General features: G+C 40.7%; 1 protein-coding gene across 1 annotated transcript in view; it reads right to left on the bottom strand.

The window, feature by feature from the left end:
• Window positions 1–27,898, bottom strand: part of FBXW8 (F-box and WD repeat domain containing 8) — a 53,090-nt gene that overhangs the window by 22,421 nt on the left and 2,771 nt on the right. The window contains exons 2-5 of the mRNA XM_075041841.1: window positions 27,314–27,418; window positions 19,349–19,513; window positions 18,659–18,747; window positions 4,661–4,818 (exon numbers count right to left, since the gene is read on the bottom strand). Of these exons, the coding sequence (XP_074897942.1) occupies window positions 4,661–4,818; window positions 18,659–18,747; window positions 19,349–19,513; window positions 27,314–27,418 (517 nt within the window). The remainder of the gene's footprint in view (window positions 1–4,660; window positions 4,819–18,658; window positions 18,748–19,348; window positions 19,514–27,313; window positions 27,419–27,898) is intronic.

Genomic DNA, 27,898 nt, shown 5'->3' with positions numbered 1-27,898 from the left:
CTCAAGGAAACGAGTTAAGTGCAAGAAGCTGATGAAGATGGTACAATTGCTGACACTTGACATTACAATCACTGTACCAGCCCTCGTTTATCACTTTGGCCCAGACAGTACAAAGAATTCAGGTTTGTAACTTCTAACCCAATATATTGTTGAAATGTGGCCTGATGAAAGGTCCATTTATTGCAATTCACTCTAGATTGTAAGGTATTTGGATAAAACGTTTAACTATGAGTCTATTGTGCCTTACACAGTGCACTGCTGATCCCGCCTGTACTCCAATTTTAGTAAGCGTCAGCCAGTCTTACACATCTCTTGCTATATCAAAGGTGAATGGCAGGAAGCTGTTGTCCGTTAACAGTGCCTGTCTCCAGTATATTCCCCTCTTTGCAGCTGGAAGCACAAAAGACATACTGCAAAAGCAGCTGGTTTTTACATCTGTTTCACATAGGTTTCTCTCTGGTATAAAAGGCAATACTTTTGCCACAACAAAAAGTATCTCTTTTCCTATAAAACTCTAATCCCATAACAGGGAAAGGCAGCGTAAACACAGAGGCAAAAACCAGTAAATCACATTTGTAAATATTATACTGGCTGCGTTCGCTGGTGTAATACAGCATGTCACAGCTCCTTCTAAGTGCCAGCCACAGCAGAGGACAGCTGCCCGCTCGTGCTACCTGCTAACTGCAAAACCTTGGGCTAAGTGGAAGGAGAGCTGTCTTTTGGTGCAGAAGGAAGATCCTACGCTCAGATCCTAATGACCCATTACATCAGCTCTCCCACATTATGATGATACAGCTAGCAGTTGCTGTCAGCTTTAGAAAAAGATGTAAAGTAATCTACATGTGCGTTATCTGCCAAAAAAAAAGAAAGCAAAGACAGAATTTTGTATATGCTAGAGCAGGGAGTCGGGACATGCTCATGGTTTTCATGCTCATTCACTTCAGCTTCTAAACACAATTCCACGGAAAGGCCAGAAGCTGCTTAATTCACATCATCTACACAATGTTTTTCCTGTTTGTGAGTTGCAGTCTTACCACTTCTATCTTGATTTAAACAAAATAAAATCCTTTTTCACCTGCTGAAAACACTTCTTATGCATATTTTTTTCCTCCAAGCTGGGAATATTAATTTATTTCCTTGTAATTTTCAGATAACATCATACTTCTATGAAGTACAAACAGTAGATGAAATACACAGTGGAAACGAACACCGGCCTGAAGTCTCAAAACTTCTTACATTGAATTTCAACTTTCTCACAAAAACATTTCTAGTTGGAGGGATCACCAACACACAGCCAGTTTAACCTTAGTAGATGCTTGGTGTTCATTAACTAAAATTTTACATTCTATTTTCACTGCAATGTTGTTTCTCAACTTTCAGCAGGTACAGCATGCTACTCACTGTACTAAACACCGAGAGACTAGACCTCAGTCTTAAGAGTCACGTCTTCACATTACCATTACCACAGGAGTTTCCACCAAATGTTGTCAGGCTTTATCTCCACCACTCTTCCTACAGAGATTTCCAAAGGACACCAACCCTGTACAGTCCCTCAGAAAAGGCACAGACAAGAAAGTCTGTATTTTGTTCCCAACTTGGGGACTTGAGTCTTGAGAGGCAGACTTCCCTGTCCGTGATGTGAAATCACAGGCTGTTTACCCAAACCAAGAGTTTTGCATCCACAGCCTCCTGTACGTTATCTGATGGGAATAAACATACTACTGCCCACAACGTGCAGTTTTCTTCAAAAACTTTTTTCTTTATCCGAGCCAGCCTGTTTCCCTGCTCTTGCTACCATACAGCATGTCCTGGCACTTAGGGGAAGGCACCAAACACATCATTCCCTTTCTGTCTTTGCAAAGAGGGTACAGAAGGGACAATACCCACGAGCAGCTTTAAGGGCATCAGAATGGACAAGACAGCAGATTTCCAGTCCCAGAATGAAGCACTGCCAAAATTCCCTTCCTGGAGCCTGGTAACAAGCAAAAGCGCTTCTGATCCCTGCAGAAACCACCTTCCTTTGCTCCATGTTGCTACTCTGCAACTTGTGAAGTACCACTAAGTCCTCCCAGCGGGTCTCAAAGCATTACCATGAAGGGCAGCAGCGCAGCACCTCCCCACCATGCCTACACAAGTATGAAGCACGGCATTTAAAAAAAAAAAAATCAAAACAAACCAAAAAAAGTATGTTCTCTTGTTGCAGCACATTGTTTTCAAGTCAAACTATGAGACTCTGGAGGCTGGGGGGGGAAGAATGATGGCTAAAGTAGACTGCTGTTTCCCAAAAGCTGTGGCTCACAGCCAAAGTCAGGCAAGCATGGAGCAGATGGAGTCCTGGCAAGGCCTCTACTGTCCCTGCATTAGCAGCATCTGCTCATTACCCAGAACCCTCGCCTGCTTTATCTAATGCTCCAGGAAAAGCATTTTGATTTGATTCATTTCAGTTCGGTAACGTGCAACACAATTAGTGGTAAAATCAAACTGGAGGACTGCCAGTGCTGACAATAGGAAACAAGGCAGAAGAAATATGAGGCCAGTGGGTTGGAATTCAAAAATCACAACTGTGGATCAAGTTGCCAAGTCCTGTTGCCCCAGGTGTACATACAGTGCCCCCACTGAGCATTGGCATGGGCGGAGGGAACTTCATTTTCTCCCCATACATTTTTCTCTCATTTACCTCTCCTTGCAGCTTGTTTCTCAGAGGCTGACGCCGTTGGAAACGTTCACCAGAAGTCGCAATTCAATTTTTCTTTAGTGCCATCATGGAGTTACAATTCACTTTGGATGCAGGCATCCCAGTAAGACAAATCTTTCTCCTTGCTATATTTCATATGCCTTGGGAAGCATTTGCTACTACTGAACCAGCAAAACAGCGCTGTAAGGCAGGCACGGCGCGAGCAGAATCTGCCTGTTAGTTCTTCCCTGTGATCGGATGCCAAGGACATCGCTGCGTGAGCTCTGTTGAACTGGGAGAAACTGATGTTATCTGAACAAGTCTGCTAGCCAGGGATTCGACAGAGAAGTCTAGACTCTTTGCCTGACAGCACCACCTCCAACACTAGCAGATGGTTTCTCTGTGTTAGTCAAACTTACAAACAAAAGAGAAAAGGAAGCTGGAAAAGTACAACAAAGAACAATCAAACATATTATCTTCAAAGTCATCCTCTCCCTCCCCGAGTTTAAAATAACTCTCTCCACCAAACTGAAAATATACGCTTTCAGATTCCAGTTAGTAAACATTTCTAAAATCAGTCTTTATAATTCCCTAGTCACACAGAAGCTAATCTATTCTGACCAGGCTTCTCAAATCAGAGTAACTGCCGTATCACAGAGCCCATTAAAATTTCCACCCAAAAGAATAAAAGACGCCGAGCTTTATGCAAACTAGTTTAGTCACAGCACACACAGGACTGATGACAAGGAATATGACAGAAAAAAACCCCTAGACAAATTATAAGATTAGTCAGTGGGAGACTAGAAAACAAACAAAAGACCCTCTGCTAGTCATTGTTTGGCACACTGGACAAAAAGACAACACTTAAAACTATCACTGTGTTATAATTTCCTATGACTCAAGTAAATAATATTAATAAGTATTCTGTAATACCAGACTTGCTGTTGTCAGAAAACATTGCCTATCAACAATTCTTAGGCACAGATATCCATTCTAGCATGATCCACGCTAGAAAAACAGCTAAGGGTGTTGATCATCTTAAAACAGTTATTTTCACATATAAAGCATTTAATTTACTTCTAAAATAAAATATATGGATTAGAGATTTTGTTTGGATTACCCATTTTCGGTTTTGTTTCCACACGCAGAAATGCCAAGATCAAAGATAGTATGTGTACAATGCTCCCTAACTTAAAAATACTCTTTATTCATACCCAAGGAGAGGGTTTTTTAAGTGTCAAATCATACATTTTAAAGAAAGATGATAGGAATTGAGTTCTGCCTGAGCAACTCAGGCTAGGATCACAATTGGCTAGCACTATCCAAACCTGACTTTTTTAGTTGCTGTTCCCACACCCAGTGGATGCACGGTTAGGCTCTGGCTGTTCTTGCCCATTACATAAACATCTAAGTATATTTAAAACAATGCATATAACCAGGATTTTATTAGGGTTCCATTAAATATTAGGTCATAGTTTTTATTTCTCTATATCAAAGTATATAATAACCCACCATTGCAAACCAATACTTCAGTTAAGACAATGTGCATCCGTACACTACGCCAAGAGCAAGAGAGGACGCAGATTAATCAGACATGCAAGTTTACCAGTATTCCCATAACAAAGCTTCACAGCACCCCAGGGGAGTTTTGGACAGAGGAGAAGGCTGGTGGAAGAATATTTAATATTTTTATAGCAAAACAAGTTATTTGCTTAAGATAGTTTGGCTGGATTACAGCCTGGCACTCAAGCTTTGTGTAGCAGTTCCAGTAGGAATAAACATCAGTTTTAATGGGTGCTATGTTCCAATGCCTCCTAATGCATTTAGGGTTATTGGCCAACTTTCTCACATAAAAGCAAGTGTGTGCGTGTGTGTGTATGTACAGGATTACAGACACACAAAAAGCTGAGCACAGCTGCTTCATTTTTGTAAAGCCTTTTTTTTTTTTTTTTTTTTTAAATAGGGAGGAGAGTTGTGGTTACTTACCGTCCTCATAAGCCGCTACAGCCAGAGAGCTGTTTATCCTCACAAAGGAGACATGTGGCTGAGGTCCAGCATCACCAGGACCATGCATTGGTTCCAGGATGGGGGCTGTGTAGTCCCAGGTGCGAGTGTCCCACAACCTCACTTCTCCTGATGTATATCTGGAAAAGAAGGCTATTACTCATCCCAAAACATCTAAAAAGAGGTAGCTGCAGAAGGGAGGAAGAAACAAAAAGTGCCTTAAAACCCAACACCATTTACAGCTCCTAGAGTGATTCTCCTCCTGTTTACACACTCTGTGTACAAGCCCATCAACTTTGCTCATTTTATTCCCATTTACTGAATGTAGCATCAAGCCTACTAAGACAGCCAGGTAAATTGGAGCTACAAGAATGACACGACTGAGCTACCACAGGTTACAAACTATTGATATTAGCTTTACAACTAGAATGCAAGGACAGCTGGGCTCAAGGGAAAGAAGGTAGTCAGTAACGAGTCTAAATTACATTATGGCAAAACTTCAAACTGTTTTTCTTCGGTCTTTAAAAATTTGTGATTGTGGTTGTGCCAAGGAAAGGCTGTTCAATCAGAACATTTATGTATGTACATACAAGCACTCACTCACATACACCCATCCAAACTACTGCTCTTTATAGAAAGAAATTTCTTAGTGCCTCATCAACGGATCAGATTTGCCTACATCTCAAAAGACTAATTAATTTATTAATACAATTAAGTATTGTCTTTAGAATTAAGGCAGTGCTGCCTTCTTTGCAGAAGGCTCTCTTGCTGAAACATCAGAAAAACTATAGTTTAAGATCAAACTACAGTTTGCCAATGAGAAAACAAAAAAATAGAACTAAACTTCTCAGATAATACTGAATATATCTAAATGAATGAAGGTTGTTACACAGCAAACACCACAGAAACTGTTCTGTGCCATCTATGCTTTGGCACACAACATACTATTAAAGAGCAAAAAAGAAACCCACTGCACGCAAAGTAGAGGAGAAGCTCCCTCTATGACTGGTCAAAGAACACAGTTCAAGAGCTATTTGGAACAGTTCAATAATTATTTAACATAAATTTTGACAGAACTGTGACAGTTAACACTGTCAGACAGTCTCAGACGTCTTTCTCTACCACAGCTGAGACTTGGATTCTGTTGGAAAATGAAGGATGCTTCCTGGTCTGTCAGCTTTGTTGTTACATCCTGACTTTTGGGGGAAAAGTATTTCAAAAGAATGATTCTTATAAGCCTCAGAGGTCTACCCGTTAGAAATCTGGCTGTCCTATGTTTATGAGGAAAGTAAGAAAATAGTTATTTACAAAGGAGGTGAAGGAAAGTGCTTAATAAAGGTTTAGAAGATGTTGGACTTCAACTCAGGTTACCCAGTTCTTTGGGGAGCACCATGCAGCAGTGTTACAGGTACTCTGGAGCAGATTACTCCCAACATCTCTGGGTGAAAATGCTCCACTTTATACAACTAATTAAAGTGCCTGAGGGGGCGGTGAAACCTGCCAAGCAGAAAGAGATGCACATTAATTCTCTGCACTGCATCAGGAGGAGAGGAGAACTGTGTCCTTGTCACCTGGCTTCCTCTTCAGTGCTTTACATGGTAAGACAGAAGAAAATGAAAGAATAGGCTGGGACAGCACTTCTCCCTTTTTCTCCTTCTGCAAATGAGGCCCAAATCCCCCCATGAATCCTGCTTTCGTTTCCAATTTAGGGCAGCACTATTAAAAAACAATAGATCAAGAAAAAAGCTTCCCCAAAGCAAAGCAAAAAGTTTTGTGTCGGACTGAACAAGCAGTCCAGATTAGTCCATAACAAATAGTTTACAAGCCTGAAAAGTACTCATTTCAGATACATTTTAAAATTTGGAGGTAAAACACAATGGGACAGGCAATTGCACAGATCTGCTGCAGTCCCCTTCAACAAGGGACACAAATAACATTTTGGAAGCATTTTCATTTTGAGCTGCTTTTTGTTTCCCTTTATGTTTGGGCCGGTTGGGGTCATGTTTTCAAGCTTCTCCTAACTGTAATGAATAGCAGATTACTCCCAAGGGGGAAGCCAAAATTCTTTTGTCACTAAGTGACCCTGAAAAATGAGTTGAGGGAGACATAAAATACTGGTAGAATTGACAGAACTAAGTGACAGAATATTCATTTTGCTCCCCAAATAAGCAAGGAAGAACAGCATCTCCTCCTAGTGCATATACATACTCACTCTCACACAGTCCAGTCTAGGAATGTAAAAAGAAAGACCAATAGATAGAGAAAACAGAATGACAAGAATAGAGAATTAGCCAGCCCCATGTCTCTTCTCTGAGCACACTGCTTTTGGTTTTTCTACATAGCGTGCAACACAAGTGATCCAGGGCTCAAGACACACTACCATCCATGAAAAATAACATGGACCACAATCTTGGAATTAAAGATCCAACATCACAGTACCACAATAAGTGCTCAAATTAATTTTATCTCAGAATTCAACCAAGTCAAAATTTAGTTTGAACCATTCTTTGTTCTTGAAGAACCACCTGAACCACCTCTACAGCTAAGCTCAAACTGGAACAGAATCACCAAACAATTCTATCAGTTTTAAATAAATTTGACTCTAATTCTGATATGTTTGTGCTGGGACCTGTTAAGTGCAGGAACTGTCTCTGCCTAGTAGGCTCCGCATCAGACCACCCTGTAGCCTCCTCTTCCTCACCAGTGATGGACAGGTACATGCTGAAGAGCTTTCACTTCTATACTATGAAGCCATGCTGCTCTCCTACCCCAGCAAGGACCAGTTGAACACAAGAGCTTGTTAGATGCACCTCAGGTACGTTCCAGTGGTTCAGACAGATACTACAGAACAATCCGTAAGAGGATCCTGGCCGTAGCGCTCATTCCAGTTCTGTCATGACAGAGAACTGGGAGCACCGTACATGCCAGGAAAACCCTGCAAGCGCCCACCAAACCCTACCTTCGTGTGTGTCTGTCCAGAAATCCCACCAGCGTGCTGCAAGATAGGACAAGTGCTTTACGTTCATCGGGAAGAGGAGGGAGGAGAGCAGTAAGGCATCTTTGACCCCCATCCCTCCCGTACCTCTCCCACCCCATTTCTCACTCAGCAACACCACTCACATCCTTCCCAGTGCAGCACGACAGCAAATCAGTCCCATGCGGCAAACCTAAAGGATTTGGAGAGATGTTACAAGACCATGCTGGAAACATAAGTGGAGGTCTAGGTTTGGGCAGGGAACCAGCATGGGGAAACAGGAGACATAAACCATCTCCTCAGCTGACAACACGCTCTGTTGGCCATCACCACCGCATGCCCGTTTCCAGCATCCACTGGGCCTGTACCAGAACTGAACTGGAAGAATTTCAAACACAGACGAATCCAATTCAGAACTAAAAAATTTAATGGTTCAACTCCCCGCTTTTAATGCTGTTGTAAAGAGCAACACACTTTCAATTTGTAACCACAACAAAAGGCTTTTAAACTATTAAAGCATTGCCTTGCTGTAAAAAAATAAAAAGGCTGCTTTATTGCAGATAATTGGCAAATCTGCCATATCAATATAGATAGCTGAAGAGAAGAACACGCTGCACTTTACAGAACCTATTTCTAGATAATTTCAGTATTTCTGTTCATTTCCTACCACAACAACTTTTACACTTTGCCATGAAAATTTAGTTTGGATTACCAACTACTGAATGAAAGAACCCTAGATTTAAGTCTTCTGCCGCAGAACAGGCACAGTCTTCCAAACTCTTTCAGTTACTGATTTTTCTATCAAGATGGCTATGAAAGGCCCATACAGCTTTCTGCTGGAGTGGAAAAAAAAAAACCAAAACCCCCAACCCACAAAAACCCAAAACCCTAAAAACTTTTCTGTTTTATATAACAATGAGCACATTCTATTTGCTATAATACCAACAGCATTCAGCCGCTGCTTTTTTTCCCCCTGGTGGGTGCAATGAGATGATTATTTTAGTGGCAGATAAATACTCCAACATCTAATATAAGCCACTTGCAAAAAAAAAAAAAACCACAAAAAAACCCCGCACCAAACAAAAAAAAACAACCCACAAAACCCCAAATCCGAAACCTACAAATTCTGAGTTCTCAAGTTTAAAGAAAAAAAAAACAAAAACAAAAACCACAACCACGTTAGACACCATACCTGATTTACTTCATTTAAAGAAAGGCTGTTCAAAGCCTTGCTTTCCCAAGCACAACAGGGAGCAACAAGCAAAAGACTATTGCTTACAACGCCAAGTTTCCCCCTCTCCAGATACCCTCTGCCCTGCTGTCTTCCAAGGTGTTTCATCCACACAGTGCCTGGTTTTCAGCTCTGGGTCTGTGTGTTTTGCTCCCTATTAACCAGACACAGACATCCTTCTCTTAGCATTCAACAGAGATTCTCCACCCAAGTAACTCAGCCTCTTTGATGGACTTACATTTCGCTTTGCTCTTGTTCTTCTGAGCATTTCAGCGTATACAGATGAGAAGTAGCAGGAGGAGAAAGACAAGAGCTATATTTTTTAACTGTACTTCTCCTTGACAAGCCAGTTCTGCAATTCTCGACAGATATGTATACAGCTGTAAGAATTAGTCTGCAGATTCAGCTTAAGCTTTACAGATATGCATAAAAACCTTGCTGAAATGGAGCAACAATAGGTGGAATGCATATGGTATATAGAAACAGAAAAAAATTAAATTCATATGGTATCTACGAACATACTGTAATAAAAATACCTACTCGCTAATCAAAAGCATTTCAACTACTTTTTATTGGCAGTAATGTCATAATGAGATGAACAATTTCCTCATGCCCTCTCACATGAGTGAAAGCAGAAGACTGAAGGAGAAGGAGCTGGGGTTAAAAGCTCCTGATGTCCCACGATGGCTGGGAAGCAGGTGGTGAAGTGCAGAGCACATGTGGGAGGAAGCAGAGATGGAGGCTGGGCACCGCTCTAATGAAGTGGTGCTGAAGAGGCAGACGATTTCATAAGGAGAAAAACATCAGGAAACTGGTCAAAACACAGAATCTCATCTGAAAAAGCTCAACTGTGTTGGATAGCAATAGCCAGAACAAATTTGGGGAAGAGGAGGAGGGGGAGGCTGATCTCTCTCCAGAGCCCCAGATGTCTTTATCGTTGCCTAATGACAATTATACTCAACCAATTAAGACACTGCTATCACAGTTGCATTGTTAGTAAGCCTTTGGCCCTGAGTGTTGATGGCTGTCTAATTAGTGTTTGTGCAAAGTACAACTGCAACTAATATATAAACTGACAAATACACAAAAGAAAAACTGTTAACAGGAACATTTTCAAAACAGTCGAGACTCTACTCATTCAGCCCATGGCAGCAGCAAAGACAAACTGCTTTCCTTCATGGCTTGCTTACTGCTGGCACTGCAGAATTTCACTTCAAACAAGCGGGTCAACTAGACTGTTGCTGGGTTTCTGTTGAAACAGGATGCTGGTGTCAGTCCATTTTGTCAGCTGCCTCAAGCACACCACTCCAGGGCAAGTCTTACTACACTAAGTTGGTCTGAACACCAAAGACTTTTGATAAGACACTTCAGAAATCAGTTAACATTTTCCATATTTTCTCCAAAGAATTTGCAGCAAGAAAATAAAAAGGAAGGAGAAAGAAAAACCTTTGTTTCACAGTCAGGTTTGATTTCCAGAAGGCAAAGTCTGTTCAGTTTCCAGATACCTGCGGTGATCAACAAAACAAAAAAACCCCAACAACTTTGTTTCAGGCAGTCAGTGACCATCTGTTAATACTCAAAAGATCTTATTATAAAGTCCTTACAACGTCAATGTATTTTATTGAAGTCAGTAGGAATTTTGCTCAAGTAACAATCTCTAGCTACAGCTCTGTTTAAACCGATGCCTGTTGATAAGCAAGTAAAAATAATGAGTATTTTGCATTGTCTTGCTGCAACAAGCATCTCGGACCTTTCATCCTTATTCCACCAAAAGCAACTAACCAGTACTTCATGTGGTTAATTAAGGTATCTAGTCAGTGACCCCCATCAGTAGGCCTAAGAATAAGGTCCAATTAAACATGCAAACCCAAGTCCAACTGCCTTTTTAAGTTGGTTCAAATTGCTCCTAAGCTTCATCTTCTCTATAAGACTCAAGTAAGACAGTGGTAATTCCTAATTTTCAACTTAAAAAAAAAACCCTTCATCAAAAACACTGCAAGTTGGAAGATACCTCAATCGCAACACACAATACTGAAATTAAATGGATTCTATTACCTTCTTTATACTCAACATTAAGACCCACAACTCTTCTCTGAAGTGAGGGATAATGATGGACCGCTTAAACACATTTACCACAGTGTTTGATGCCTCACAGAGTAAGGCTGGATGAAAGAGGTAAAAGTTCCCAAGCCTTCCTGTGTTCTCATTTCCAGTTATATAGAGACACTGATTTCGCCACTACATATATAACTGACAGGTAACTTGGCTATGGGATCCCTTAGGGGAAGGTATCAGGAAAAACAGCCTAGTAGCAACAATGGAGTAAAGAACTACTTTATGTAGCAGAAGGGAATATAAATAGAACACAATGACAAAAAAAATGAAATACAAATGGAACAGAAAAGAGGAAATTTTCTGCTATTACATAGCATGGCAGAAAGCTACACCATAAAACACAAGAAAAAACAGAGGAGGGTAAACCAAAACCTGCATTTGAAACAATCCTAACACTGGTAGAAGAACATGAAGTAGAAAAGTAATGTCACTGATTTCATCCAAACATTATTTTGGGTTGCTTGATATATGAGTGCAGCTACGAAAAAAGTGACTAACTTGTACCAAAACGGATCTGGAAACACTTTAAGTTTTAACATGTAGGAAATATATTCTGAGCATCCCTACGATCGGTTCCCAAACTCTTCTGCTGGGAACTTGACTTTCCAACTCATCAACCCACGTCCATCTGTGGACCACTCACAGAAACTGAGCTGCAGAGAGCTTATACCTTCATTCTTAAGCCCTTATTTAGGAAATCATAGCTCTAGAAAGTGGGTTAAGCTGCTAGAGATAGCATGCAGTTCTTCTGCAGCTTATCATTGTTATCTGTAACAAAATGAACATTTCACCATCCTAACTACTTCTGCATGCCTCACCTTCTTATTAATTTTAAGTGCATGCAAATGTCATACCAAGGGAACAGAAACAAGCCAAAGGGTTATATGGTAGGCAAAACATTTTAATGAACACTTACAAAAGCAGAAGTTAGAGAAAGCCAAACTGTCTCTAGTAATTTCTTTTTTAAGGCCAAGAATCTCCCATCATTTAGATCAAGGTTCCAGTGGCTTGCATCAGCCCAGGCCCATTAATTAAGCCAGCTGCTCTGACCAAGGAAACATATTACTGTGGGTACCGCCTAGGGCTACTGCCATGGCAGGAGAAAAAAAAAATATCTTTTTCAAAAGAATTCAAGAGGAATTATGATGCAATTTGGAAAGGATCTGGTCCCTCAGCCCTATTTTTTTCACAAAGGACAAACACATAATGCAACAAATAAAACAATGGCTCCAGTTTCATATACAGGCAAGAAAACACCATCTGAAGATGATGTAAACTGATATGTTTACATGTTGGAAGGAACACAAACTGCAGCACACTGCAAACAGCAGAGAGGAAAAGCATCACCTGAACTCTAGGCACTGATGGCAACAGCCCAGAGGCTGGTAGGTTGTGAAAACAGTAAAAATGAAGTGTTCAAGAAGTTTACTAGAAAGAAGGATGGGTTTGTCTGGCCTCAGTAGAAAACCAGGCTTTACAAGCTCAAAAATAATGACTGGGAATACTGGGCATCACTGCACATAGTGCATCTCACTGCAACAACGCATTCCTCTGCATCCAGCAAAACCTATAGGTAAACCAATAGCTTAATGGTCAAGCAGGCTGAAAAAGCATCTTTCACAAAGAGTCAGTATCAAGCTTCTACTATTGGTTTCACCTGAAAGGCTCTTTTTCACAAGATGACAGAGAAGCCAACATGTTTGTCACTTAACACAACCTTACCTAACTCCCGTAGTTTGTCATCTGACCCCTCTGAACTCATGATGTCATGCTGTTTTCAACCCTCCTAAAGGTGACTCACTTGAAAAAAAGAAGGCCTGACACTTATTACTTCTTAACAATGATGAGAATGAGTGAAGAGAACACAAAAGGTTTGGGGAAGGTTGAAGGAAAAAGGCGAGTATTTTTACCTTCTGCCTTACTGCTTTGTTTTATATCCAGGCTCTCAGTCACTGGGAGGGGAGGGAGAAACCTATCAAAGTTGTGCCATTATACAAGTGAAATTTAAGCAATTAAGTAAGGCAGGGGTTTATTCAGGCTGTTTAAGACTTCGGTTTGTTAACTTTTATTCATTTTCATTACTAATTAATATTTTGGTTTCCTCAGGTCTGCACACTGAATTAAGATGCAAGAGCTAATAATAAATACCTTGAGAATAGCCCACAAGCCCTATAGCAAAAAAACCAAATTAGATGAGAGTTGACAGGAAGTTTTAAAAAGTGCAGAAAAGTGTTTTCAAGCCTTTCGGGCTAGTTTCACACATCATTATGAAGCTAAAAAGAGTGGCAAGCCCATTTTTTTAAAAAAGTCATTTGCAGGTCACCTTTGAGCAAGAGGAAAGCAGAGTGGGAGGTGATCATAGAGAACAAAGAAATCTACCGTATAGTAGCAGCTACTTATATGTCTGTATGTTGCTCGTAATGACTTAAACTGAAAGGCCCAAATTGTTCGAAAGCGCTGCAGTGTTTAAAGTCTAACTCCCATAAGACTCCTTCAGAACGAAGACAAGTGTATGAAAATTATTTCTGAGCATTTAGTTTCTCAGTATAAGAGAATCAAAACATATCACTACCTCTAAAACAGATGATTCCCCTAACCACACAGGATATTTAGAAAGTTCTTCTCTTGCTTCTCATTGCCTTTATCAAGCATCAGTTGGAGAAATACCATGTGTGTTCCACCCTGAAGGGGGAGGAAGCGTTAAATCTGTTGATTTATCAAGGCACTCTGAGCAGATGAAGCTCACCCTAACTCAAGAAAATAAAATGTCTAGGAAAGATGACAGTACTTACTGGGGGAAGGAGGAAAATGTCTGAAGTTAAAATGTAAAGAGAAGAACCAGGGGCTGATGCCCAGCCCAGTCTGTAAGAGGTGCAGGGACTCCACACAGCATCTGCTAGATCAGTCTCTCTGGCACAGCAGAGGCATGCCCTTAAATCCCCATTTTTGGAGGCTCTTCACTAACAGTCTACCCCTCTTTCTTCAGTCATGGAAAACTGAAGAAAGAAAAAGCAGACACCTTTATATTTCTGGGTCTTCGGAAGGGTGGTCTGACTCTGGATCTCTTCTGTTTATTTTCATTTGGGAAACTTTCAGAGCTACAAACAGCAGCAGTAAAGCCACAGTGCCCTTTCCGCAAGCATAAAAAAAAGTTAACACAATGCACAATAAAACATCACCCTGACTCACAGCAGACTTGGTGTGGTTTTACGGGGCGAGTTGCGAAAGAGATGATCGCCACCAACTCACAGCAAGTTCACCACACAGTTCAAGGACAGCCACACTGGAGTATTTCACACAGAGCCAGTCAAACAGCAAAACAGTCTCACAACATGCTATGGACACGTTACACCACAGGATCCACTGTGTAATGACAACAGAGTTCAAACAAGGACCAGATGCATGCTCTGAGATCGCTGTCTCCAGGAGGACCTAACCGCTGACTACAAATGCCCATCAGTGTGGCTGCCAAGACTGCCAAGAAAAAAAGAAAGTAGCAATTTTACTGTCTGAACATGAGCTTGCTTAAAAAAAAATAAAGTTTTTATTAACAGAAGGTGAAGAAATCCAGGCATTCTGTATTGAAACCAAACATACAACAGCATTAGGTACAGTGAACCTAATCACTAGTAGTAATTTATAAAAGCCAAGCAAGCAGACACGTAATTGCTTTAAGTAAACTCTGACTTAAAGACGAAACTACATTTGAATTGAATATGGAGGGGGGGAGGACGACATCCCTTTAAAGAAGATCCTTTGAGACATGTAACTGTAGAAAGGCTGGTGAATACAACATTGATTGGGAGTGAGGTAACCACAAACACCGCTGTCTCAAATGAAAAGGGATTCAAGGTCTGACCCAGAAAACAAGCATCGTAACCGCCGGGATGAAATTTTAATGATAAACACAAGATGCTCTGCATGCAGGCCAGATTGAATTATCTGATGTCAGCCAGTAAATGCAAGGCGCTCTGAGAAAGAGGAGCTGCTAGCAGCCACCTTCAACTCACAGCTCAGGTTGCACTTAATCAATCCTTGATATTCTGCCATCTTCTGGCTCGAGCTTTGGCAGCAGCGTGGGGAAAGCAGAGGAGAGTGCACGAAATAGGTACATTTCTCTAAGGGAGAGCTAACCCTGTGGAGTTTATCTTTCCTTCCTTACACAGTGTTAACAAAGAGATCCGCTCCCGAACCCGTTCAGGCAAACTATGCCTCCATGCATTACACTTGTAGCTACTGTTTTAAGTCACTCTGCTCGCAACCTGTATGAATTCCTTTCCAGAAAGATTAACAAAATGCTCTACAGCAACTAAAATAAAAATTATTCCACTTTCCAGCAGAGTTTGGAGCAGTATAGTGAAAAACACAAGATGAGGTCAATCACAGCACAGGTTCAAATCAAATAGGACTGTTCCCAGCTTTGCTCGAAGACTCCAAATACAAAACAGCCCTAGCATTTCTGCTGGAAAACCTCTCTCCACCCCTTTTTTAATTTTTATAACCATTCTCTGATCTCCCAAGATCCTGAGTTGAATGTCCTGAAACCAGGGAGCAGCTGCTATACACTGCCACAGTTTCCAGCTCTAAAGACAGAGTGTAATGCCTGGCTGGCCTGACTGAGCTGAGCCAGAGCGTTGCAGCTGCTCCCCGAAGTCAGACATCAAAAAACCTGCTAAAAACCGAGTGGCCCGATTTTCCTCCAGTGCAGCAACCTGACTATAGAAGGAAGGAAGGTAAATGATGCCACAAGCTACTGCTTAGAAAACCCCAGGAAATGCCACACACAAAATTAGCTTTCAGATCATCACCAACTTCGAGACTTGCAAAGTCACACATCAGTTTAGCTTTATGCACATGGCAAGTCTCACTGTAATCTATGATTATTCACATGTAAAGCTAAGCACATAAGTGTTTGTGAAACTGGAGATATAATCATTAAATGTAACAGATAATTGATATTTATACTGAGAAGAAAATTGACTTCTGTTAACCTCAGCTATTAAATTACTTGTTCAGTACTGAAAGAATGCAACAGCTAGCTATTGATCACCAGATTCATTACACTTTTATGACAAATTTGAAAGCACAATGCCATTAACTAGAATACTATAAGCTGAGAAAGGGGAGGGTTATGTTTGGATTTAAAAAAAACAAACAAACAACAAAACCCCCCAAAATTTCTCAATCTAGCTATCCTAAAAACTTACTGAAAGCACATAATGAACAAAGTATTTCCCTGCACAATTTGCTAACGTCCTTGGAAGTTTTAGTTATAACTTCAAGTCTGTCTTGTTTGATATTTACCAGGAAATATTATTGGGAGGTACAACAGCATGCTACTGACTTGCAGACTTTGATCATTGCTAGCAGAACAACAAATTCATCTTCTTTTGGGCAAGATTCACAGAATAGTTTTCTACTTGCAGCAATTTAAAAGATGCTTTCAGAGATCTCGAGCTACCAAAGCAGAGTGAAGGGCAAATAGTAAAGAGCAAAGGAAGTAATGTAACTTCTGTGTTCTAATATTCTAAACATTTCATTTACAAACCAGGTGAAGTCAAATAGCTGAATTCTGATTTCCCCACGTTGTTTTATCAACTATATGCTCATAGCTTCATAAAAAGATACTTCATTACTAAAATTTATTTTCTCAGAGAAGGGAAATTACTGAAAAGTAATTTGAGTGAAACCCGTAAGATTGCTTTTCCTAATGGATACGTACGTATATGCAGCTTTTCCCTCAGTGGTCTCTTACCTGCTCACCTATTTTCAGGAACCTTTCAGGAACCTAAATTATTTAATGGCACCACCTCCCTTCATCATGCCAACTGATGCAAACTCACCAAAAGAATCAAGAGACACCAGAGGAACTGGGGAACCAATATGAAAAGACTGTGTGAAACTGCATAAACCCAACTTCTGTAATACGCCAAGCTAAAATAAGGACTATTTGAGTTTAATATGCAGGATTAATGTCCTTTGTTTATTATTCTTTAGAAATTTAATTTATTCTGCCTACCTTCTACGTATTGCATATTCGGATATTAACACAACGGAGAGAATGAAGAAAAAGAGCTGGATGTTTTGGCAACAGCATGGAGACAACTGGGGTTTCTGGCTCCCAAAAAAGTACAGGAGGTTTCATTAGAGACAGTGGAACAGATACAGTAGTGCAGATCCCCAGCCAAGGCCAGGAAACACACTGCCCACGCTGAAGGGCACAAAAGAAGTCAGGCTGTTAGCCACAGAGCCGGATCCCAGCTGCAGACCACAGCAGGCTGGGAGCTGCCGTGCCTTCTCGGTGGCTCAAGGAAGGCTCAACATCAGACACGAGTCAACGTCGGATCTGCGGTACTCCAGCCACACAGATTCTTCAAGCCTCTTCCCATGGCCACTGTTGAGGTTAACCGCTGTGTGGCACTGCCCCTCTAGAGGTCACAGACTACAACGCTCTTCAGAAGAAGCATTTTCATTGCTATAACGCAACCAATTACAGCAGCAAAAACATCACGTGAAAAGCGGAGAGAGAGAAGCAATAGTCACTGAATAGGATGGCAGAGAGAACAGAAAGGGAGACCTCCAAACGCAGAAGTAAAACAAGTGGAAGAGCATCCAGTAAAAAAACCAAACACACGCAACACAAACCAATCAAAGATTAAAATTCCCCTTTTACTCCTGCCATCTCCTAGTTCAGACTTCCTCTCTCAGTTGTCCAAGAGCATTCAACACAATTTCAATGTATATGGGAGTTATCTACACGCAATGTATTTCAAGGCGCCTTTCTTACAACCAGTGTGTGAATTTTATAGTATTTTATAAGTAGTTTTCTCTAATCCCACAATGCATAAGCATACCATTAACATGCAGTGCTACTATAAAATATGGAACTCTGGTATGTTAAGGACAATGTCCTCTGACTGTCCCCAGGATGACATAATTTTTATTTACTCATGTGACTTCTTCTGGATGGCTACTAATTACTGAACCTGTAAATGCAAGCAGAATACAGTAAAGCCTTACACCTATTGAGACAGTCACAGTAACCTTTTCTAAGAGTTTGTGAGGTTCTTAAGATTCTACTCAAGAGCATAAACCAAATGAATAGCTAACATTAAATCAAGGTCCTGACAAAGCTTTATATTAGGAAAAGAGAAGTTTGAGTTTGTCTATTTTTCGGTGTTGTTTTTTTTTTCCCCCAGATTGTCTTTTAAATAACAATGGAGAACAGTAACAGTCCTTCTAAAGTTATCTTGTGACAGGACACAGAACTATCCTCGTGATTAAAAGATTTTTATGGAAACAAATAATAAAAAGAGCATTTTTCAGTAGATGTGTACAATATTTAATATATTTGGGTGCTTCCACAGCAAAACAATAGATACAGTTAATCAGAAAGTACTATAGTCTTCACAGAGACTACATGTACATGAGATAGCTTTTTGAATAGTACAATAAAAATTTGCACTGCTGAAATGACTTGTAGATAACCATCATTATCAGTCACTTTAAGGACAATCTACCTCACCCATAAAAGAACTGCAGTCAGAAAAAATTCATTCTTGTTGCCTCAAATGGGTGCTTCTTTTGAATTCATTAAAAAGCAGTACATGAGATTTGAAACAGTGAAGATTAAGTGAGCATTACGCAACATCATACTCACCCAGCAATAACAACTCCATCGCAAGAATGTACATCACAAAGAATTTTTCCCAGCTCATATTGCAGCTGGCTCACAGCACCGATGCGGTTCTGCAGAGAAAGACAAGACATGGTGTTGGTATTGCAATACATTCATCAACCAAGTTAATTTGGTGCTTTGTAAGAATCTCCAAGCTTTGCTATTGCTACTGACAAGTTGCAGTGCAGCTAAGAGAGAAGACGCATCTATTTTATGCTTGCCGCCTGGAATTTTTTACAGATGGAAATGAAGGAGAAAGAAGCTATCACTCTTCATTATAATTCATCATCTTTAGGTAGAGAAACAACTATCCCAAGAGCAATAAAATTACAGCTTTCTTTTAGCCAGGATATGTAATGAGCAGGGGAAGCAGCTTTCATCTGAAAGGCTGATTCTCATTATCAAGGGATGGGTGAAGTATAAACATCTCTCTTTCACCAAAGCCAATGGAGTCACATAGCAAACAAAGACTCACTCCCAAAAGTAATCAGCCATTGGGGAAAAAAGGTATTACAGCTAAGGCTAAGCCTCATAAATCCTTCAGCAGCTTTCCCCTTTAAAGTGGCAAAAAGAAGCTGCAATACAAAAGACCAACTTTTCACTACCACTTGCTTGAACCAGGTTCCCATTTTTCTACAGCATCTGGATGCCATTAAAGAAATTCCCTTTTACCTTCCAGTTGGTTTTCAAAGTGCGCTCTCTGGCACGGCAGTTCTTGAGGGCGAGCTTCCAACAGGAACGATCAGAGATGCTCGTATCTAAGAGGTATCCTTCCTGTTGGCACAACCGGTACCACAACACTTCATCTTCTGCAAGTACTTTCCATGTCCTGCTGACCTAGAAATCAAATTTACTTTTTATATACATATATCATAAAGTTATAAGTAAAAAGATTTCATATAAAATGATTTAAATAACATCTGAAATATAGACATATATATCAATATAGGCCTCCACTGAGACTAAATGCTTACCTAAATAAAGACATTTGTTCACCCTTCATACTACTGAGAGTATAAAAAGACCAAACCTTTAACAAAATGCTTGTTTTCTATAGAATCTTTTGAAAATAACCGAGTTTCTACTCCATTAAAACTCCACGCAACATGGACACCAGTGTTTAGTGACCACACTGCCAACGTGAAATATCAGTGTATTAGAAAATTTTGAAGGGAAAAGAAGCAAGAAAACAATTAAGACAGCATTGTAAGTTTAGAGAAAAAAAAAGATTTATTTTCACATTTAGAGCTACAAAAACCTCTCAGATCATACCACTATATCTCTAAAGTCCTACTGACAATGCCTGATTAGGTGTATAACATTAGTGATTTATAACCTATTGTATTACAGTGTGCATAAATAGGAATGAATTATTAAGTTTTTCAAGTAGCCTCAAGTTGCTGTCCATTTCAGAGAGAACAGCTTCATCATAATCAATTGTGGGCTTAGAATTAAAGATTCAAGAGGTAAGAGCCAACTTAAGTAGCATTTGTTCTCTGTAATTCTTAATTTAAAAAAACAGATGCAACCAATGAAAACCGCTACCGGTGAAAGCAGTAATCAATTGTACACTGGTTCCAAAAGATTAAAAAAGCCTTCTCAGATTGACATCATTTTTAGCAACTTACAATTAAGCATCTAATGTCCATTTCAGTCCCAAGATTACACCAAGAATCTAGGTCTCCCATTAACACACTTTCACAGGACCATCTCTTTGTGTTCACTTGCCACTCCTTCCACATTTACACACAGATACAACATGGCACAGGGAGGCAAAAGATGAACTATAATCTTGTAAAATGGGGAACAAGTAAATCTCCTTTGTATTTTATCATTACCACACACACCTTGCTTCAGACTTCTTAAAACCACAGCTTTCAAACACAAAGTATAGCTTCACAAAATTATGTATCACGAGGAACGCTGGAAGTACGAGATCCTTTTGGCTGGTACATATTTGCAAGAAGCCCATGCAGAACAAAAAACATTGGAGCAACAAAGCGTGTAGCAAGGCTTAGGAAAACAACACACCCCACCTTAAATAGATCAAGCGATCTCAGAGTTTGTAACGGGATCTGTCAAATTTTATATGTGATGACTTGGAAGATCCTGCCTTAGTCTGCTGTATTAAATGCAGCATCAGGCCAAGACTGACTGGTCAGCCCAACCAGAACACCCCCAAAACCGCAGGGAGACAGCAGCTAAGGTCCAGAAAGCAGGTCAGTCCCGTCAACACAACCCCGTGTCTTACAGCTCTCCTTGGGTCACAGTAAGTGCAAAAACATCTTACGCACGTGGTCCCAAACCTCCTTGCATACTATATAGTCCCCAAACAGTGGGACAGTATGCCCTGCAATAAACAGCAGAGATGTCCCCTTGAAAACTTTATGAAGCTTCTAGCCATCTTGTTTACGTTGTGTTGCTGGTTGGTCTTGCTGTAAAGACACACAAGTATCATTACTGCTCTCAAAACCCCACATCCCAGTAAGAATCTAGAATTCCATCATAAGACATATCTCATGACCTGTTTCTTCCAAAGGAGGGAGGGGAGTTTAACATGAGAGAAAAAAGGGGAGTGGACTGAGTAACCTGCATATGTTTTTAAGATTTGATACCTACATGTACAAGCAGCTCTCAAACAGGAATATCCAAGTCCAGCAGAGCTATTATTCTAGTTATTCACCAAAAGATGTCAATTCAAACTAGCAGACATACAATCTCCTTCCACCACCAGACAAAGAAAACAACCTGGATACAGCAATCATAATGCCTTACAAATGACAGAAACAGCACCGAGTCTTCTCTAGCATTATACATCATCCTGTAATAAAAAAAGCAGTGCTTAATGCTCCTGTCCCTATAGGGACACACTCAGGAAGTTCAAAAGCAAAAAAAACCCCCAAAACCAATCCAAATTTCAAACCGTTACAGTTTAGTGGGGAATTTGCTCTTAATTTGATTTTAAAGTAACATAAATCCATATACCACTCAAAGAAAACAAACAAACAAACAGCTTTTTGCTGACACACAAAAAAAGCAGGTGTTCTGCAGGAGTTGAGCACCCTGGCCAAGCCTGGTCAACAGTAACAGTACCTCTGCCCCCCTCCCATAACAGCAGCACATTTATGCTAACATTGAGGGGACAGGCTAATGCAAAAGCAGAAGTAAACAAAGCCAAACTATGACAACTTTTGCCCTGCCTTTAAAAAAAAAAAAAAGAAAGAAAAAACAAGAAAAAACCACATCTTTGGAGTCTGCCAAAATAGACAATGTTGTACAGACCTTTCTAGTTTCAAGGTCTTAAAAGCATTTTATAAAGACAGTAAAAAAAAGGGGGGGGGGGGGACCACAACTACATAAAATTTAGACTGCCTTTTCAACTTTCAGGAACAAACATTCAAGAGGAATAAAGATCCTATCCTATTATGATTTTTTTTAAATCAAATTACATCGAATCCTGCTGCTTTACAAGCATGAATTTCCAAGGGTCCCTAATGCAGCCTTTTCTTAATGCACCAAAACTGGCATGACAATCCCTTGTAAAAGCCCCACTGAGCGAGCCTCAGCTGCAAGAAATCGCTAATAAAAGAGTCTCAAGCATTTCACTTTACAGCACCACTGTGAGCTGCCGCATTAAAACCAACCATTGGCTTGAAGTCAGCTTTATTAGATCTGCTTGACTTAAGAGTTTCAGGTGAGGCCCCAAAAGCCAGAGCATTATGGCTTTATTTATAGGCACCCATACATTCTGCTTGTTGGAGAGTAGCTGAGAGGTGCAAAGCTCTTATTAAACTACGAACATCACTATTTCCACATCTACACTACGTAGAAACTCCAACAACGATCAATGACAACATCTTACACATTCGTTTATAGATTTAGAGTTCCCAATTTAATTTTGTCTTCAGTGTTCCTATTATCTTTTTACTACAGTTCTCAACTGTTCTCAGCAAAGAAACTTCGGTTTCCCCTGAGCTCCACACAGGAACAGTTTTATATCTTATAGTTCAGCAAGCAATAATGTTCTGAAGGACTTTGAAGGCTTTTGCTGACATAGGTTTTGCTATTTGGTTTTGCCTTTTGGGGATTTTTTTTTTTTTCCCCCCAAAAAAACCCCCACCTCTTCCATCAAATCCTAAAGTTCTTCTAATCCTCTCTAAATCAACTGGCTCAAATCCTAATGAAGGTTTATTCATCCCTCTCCATCTGATAACTCTTTGTTTCATTAGGTTTTCTTCCCTAGACACAAAAGACGTAGTCAAGGTTCATTCACTGAAGCCAGGGGCCTCAACTGGAAATATCTGGACTCTCAGTTCACTACAATATGTAACGCCAAATAGTATTTAAGCCAAAGCCATTCAGATGGAAGCCATACCAGGTGGAAGCTGCTCATCTTTTCAATTCACAGCCATAATCATAGAATCATCATAAAATCATAGGATGGTTTGGGTTGGAAGGGACCTTAAAGATCATTTAGTTCCAACCCCCTGCCATGGGCAGGGACACCTTCCACCAGACCAGGTTGCTCAAAGCCCCATCCAACCCGGCCTTGAACACTGCCAGGGATGGGGCATCCGCAACCTCTCTGGGGAACCTGTTCACCACCCTCACAGGGAAGAACTTCCTTACATCTAACCTAAATCTACCCTTTTTCAGTTTAAAGGCATCACCCCTTGTCCTGTCACTACATGCCCTTTTAAAAAGTCCCTCCCCATCTTTCCTGTAGGTCCCCTTTAGGTGCTGGGAGGCTGCTATAGGGTCTCCCTGGAGCCTTCTCTTCTGCAGGCTGAACAACCCCAACTCTCTCAGCTTGTCCTCATAGGAGAGGTGCTCCAGCCCCCTGATCATCTCCATGGCTCTCCCCTGGACCTGCTCCAACAGGTCCATGTCTTTCTTATGTTGGGGGCCCAACTGGGCTGAAGGCAGTACTGCAGGTGGGGTCTCACCAGAGCAGAGTAGAGGGGGAGAATCGCCTCCCTCGACCTGCTGGTCACGCATCTTTTGATGCAGCCCAGGATACGGCTGGTTGTCTGGGCTGCAAGCGCACACGGCTGGGTCACATTGAGCTTCTCGTCAACCAACACCCCCAAGTCCTTCTCCTCAGGGCCGCTCTCAATCCACTCATCGCCCAGCCTGTATCTGTGCTTGGGATTGCCCCGACCCGTGTGCAGGACCTTGCACTTGGCCTTGTTGAACTTCATGAGGTTCACACGGGCCCATCTCTCAAGTCTGTCAAGGTCCCTCTGGATGGCATCCCTTCCCTCCAGCGTGTCAACCACATCACTCAGCTTGGTGTCATCGGCAAACTTGCTGAGGACGCACTCAATCCCAGTGTCCATGTCGCCGACAAAGTTGTTAAACAGCACTAGTCCCAGTACTGACCCCTGAGGAATGCCATTCGTCACTGGTCTCCATTCAGACATCAAGCCATTGACCACAACGCTTTGAGTGCAACCAACCAGCCAATTCCTTATCCACTAGGTGGTCCATCTGTTATCTTAAGTCTCATCCTGAGCCCAGGATATCCTTATCTATCAGTTTCTCTGCTCTCTAAGCTATGAGGAGGATAGATGATTACTGTTACACATATACAACTTTGATGCAAAAGTATGCTCAAAAAATACAAGAGGTGTTCTTTTTTTAAACGTATAAAAACTAAAAGCCTAACAGTTTAACAATTCCAGAAGCTCCAGAGGCAAGCATCTGAAATTCTTGATTTATGCAAGACAATTCATTCTTAAAATCCTAGAAGCAGTCTCCCTTGTCCTAGATACATACACAATTGTTGTGTTGGTAAACATTTCTAAACTTTCTCTCAGATGAAAATGCTAACAGTTCAAGGCAATTTACCACTGATCCGTTCAGAAATAAAACTGCCTTAGCCTTGCCAAAATTCAGTACGTTCTGGTACTTCAGACCACAAAATGCAATTTATGCAGTCTCTGGTATTTACTAGAAAGCAGTAACAACTGTAGGCATACGGAGAAGTTAATAGATGAGACCCATCACCTTGTCACTAAGCTGACAGTTTAAAGGCTAGGTCCTAAGACCACGAGTGAAGTTAATTGCAGGTATCTGCAGTATCAGCCGCAAATAACACAAGAACTTCTGATGTATTTCAATTTGTCATACTTGTGGTATCCCAAGTGATTGTTTTGCTTTTCCCTCTACATCACAACCAGGAGGAAGGACTGACTGCTCTCAAACCCACTCATCACAGAAGTCACAAGAGAGTCGCTCATAGCATAGCTATTTCGTTCAGTGGTCAGAACAGAATCAAAAGGTGTTCATAGGGCTGGCACAAAGCAGAGGGAAAATTTTGCCATTACTCTGTACTGTTCTGCTGACTAATTAAGTCCTGGATACCTTTGTCCTTGAATTATAAACATGGGATATCAACAGAGACTGGTCTGCTGGATGCTACTGAATATTGCACAACTACTGTGAACCCACCAGAGCTCAGGAACCAGTGACACCATTAATTTACATGCTGCACATGGCTTTCGTGTTTCAAGTGCCATACAGATAGTTTGTGTTTTATAGTACTAATTCCAAAAATCAAAGAAAAGCTGTGGGGAAGAGGGGGAGGGGGAAATATCAGGGTGAAATTAAAGTTCTCCAGAGCAGTCTGTGGTGTGATTAAATCTCAAAGAGGCTCTGCAGTCAGGCTACTTTACTGTTAGTCAGTTACCAATTTGGCATAAAGAACTAAGCAAACAGGTTTTCTCCAAAGGCACTCACATAGTTCACGATGCCAATTGTACTAACTGGCCCAATTTCACTAAAATCCCAAGGCGCCTTAATAAAAAAACCTTTCTACGATAACACCGTAAAGCAGCAGGGCTTTCCATTTAACAGAAGAGGGCTTCCCCCCCTTCAAAAACAAAATCACCAAGAGAAAAATGAAAATGGTATTTATTTTTATTGCTTTGCTTTTTATTTGAACCCCTAAAAAGAAGCCAGCTCTGCACTAAAAGCATTGGATATTCATCTCATTTGGAAAGCCTTGTAAAACACCAGGCATTTGCTCAGCTACCTGTCAGCTGCCACATAGGACCAACTGACTAAGTCTGAGAAGACAAATGAGAAATGTGCAAAATTTTCTCAGTGTTAAAACACACCTTACGAGAACAGGTTCAAGTTAGAAACCAAAGTGAGAGAGAGAGAAATCCAGTGCAGCCCAAGCACAGAGAAAAGGAACAGCCCTTCATCAGCCAGTCTTTTCACTACACCATGAGGTAAACTGATCATGCCTGGGGCGGAGGGGGAGAGAAAGACAAAGAATAACCTTAAAGTAATCCACTTCAAATATGCAACCCTGTTCCTTTCCATGGGATGCAGCCTTTACTGACCGCGTATCTCTACCTCAAACGACAGAAACTCGAGCATATCTGAAAGCTTCACAGTCCCCTGGACAGCACCAAAAAATAATCCTAGAGAATTTTTCCTCTGCAACAGAAGCCCTGCAAGAGGAATTATTTTTCTTCTAACAGTCCTTGTTCCTAAAAGGCATTAGCAAGTCAAAGATTCAAGCAATAACCACCTGTAGCTATTTTAACGCCATGACTTGCTCATACTGAACATTACAAGTCCGATTTCATTTCAATGCATGTGCCATTTGGATAATATTTTTGTCTTGTTTACGATCCACAACAAAGCTATACCCTGTCCATCACTTTTCAATTTTTACATGTTAACATTTCTTTCTCTTACAACAGTCCAGGGCATGGTTTGAGTGTAACACAAAGAATGGTTTTGGTTGGATTTTTGTGAAGTTGCAAGATGTGCTTTGTACATAAGAGTTCAATGAACAACCAGCCTGAGACACTAAATAGTGGCCACAGGAGAAGCTGGCAATGAATATGCACAATATTCTACTCTATTTCACAGGGTAATCAACACTTGACAATTAAGTTTGCTTTGAAGACTCATTCAGAGAGCAGGTTCATCAGTCAACGTGTGCAGAAAGGACATGAAGAGGCTCAATAGCGTGGGCTGAACAATTCTTAGTCAGGTGTGTGTGAGCATTTAACTTAGGAAACAGGCAGTTTACAACTACACATAAATTATGGACCATGTCTGAGTACAGACTAGTGAAAGCACTCTCTTAAAGTATCACCAACGAAAAATATAAACTCCATGCGGGGTGGGAGGAAAATCAGTGTCCTTTAGGAATTTAGCCTCACATGAAATTACTACAAACAAAAAGTTACTACTCCAATTCCCACGGTTCAAGTCACGGACTGGAAAGCAGGAGGAGCAGCTTTGTTGCCATGCCCTTGGCACTGTAAAGTGCTGAGTTCTTAATATTGCAGCAAGACACTCGCTTGTTTCTAAATACATTCGCTTGAATCAAAAGATCTTTGCAAGTATTTATTTTAGTTTCTAAGGCTTCGCTCTTGCCCAAGCCACAAATGTTTTATTTAACTCTACTCAACTGCAAGCTATAAATCCAGCTCATTTACTATTATTTTTTCAATATTGAGCTTTGGATGTATTTCCAATAAGTAAAAGCACAATCAGCTGAGCTACTACGGCTACCACACATCTTCCCTGCATCAAGGCGCCTGACTGTTTCTTCAATATTTCTGCCAATTTTACATGGTATCAGAGAAACAAACTGTCAGCAGCACTTACCTGAGCACATCTTCCCAATTCAGTCTTGCCCAGGTACTGAAATATCTTCAGTGCCAGTTCATAAGGCAGCTGGATATCAAAGAAAGGAACCTCGTTTATTTCATTCTGAAAAGAAAAAAGAGAAAATAATTTGTTAGGCTTTTTTAACGCACAGCTAGATAGCAGCAAAAGTTACCGTAGTACGAAGAAAGGACATTGCATCCTCAGCGCCCTCACAGTTCCATAAAAAAGGCAGAAGTAATTCTGCCTCCCCTTCCTTATGGGCACAACATCAGAGACACCACACCGGCATGAAGGTACCCAAGCTACTCTTTGTTCTCTGTGAGTCATATCAGGTAAAGAATATTAGAAGGCTAATATTGGAGCTAAAAAACAAATTGAGGAGAACTGTAAGGCTTGTCTATAGTCAGATGGCAGAGAAAGGCAAGACACGAGCTCTAGTAAAAAAGTTTGTCTAAGGTTTCAGCATCAAAAAGACCAAACAAGTAAGCACTTTGAAGACATATGCCCACTGTTAATTTCACTTACAAGATTTCAAACACAGACAATGAAAAATGAACAAATATTTTGATATAAAACTGAATG

The sequence above is a fragment of the Buteo buteo genome, chromosome 11 (assembly GCF_964188355.1).
Source record: "Buteo buteo chromosome 11, bButBut1.hap1.1, whole genome shotgun sequence".
NCBI lineage: Eukaryota > Metazoa > Chordata > Aves > Accipitriformes > Accipitridae > Buteo > Buteo buteo.
This window is presented reverse-complemented; position numbering and strand designations above follow the sequence as displayed.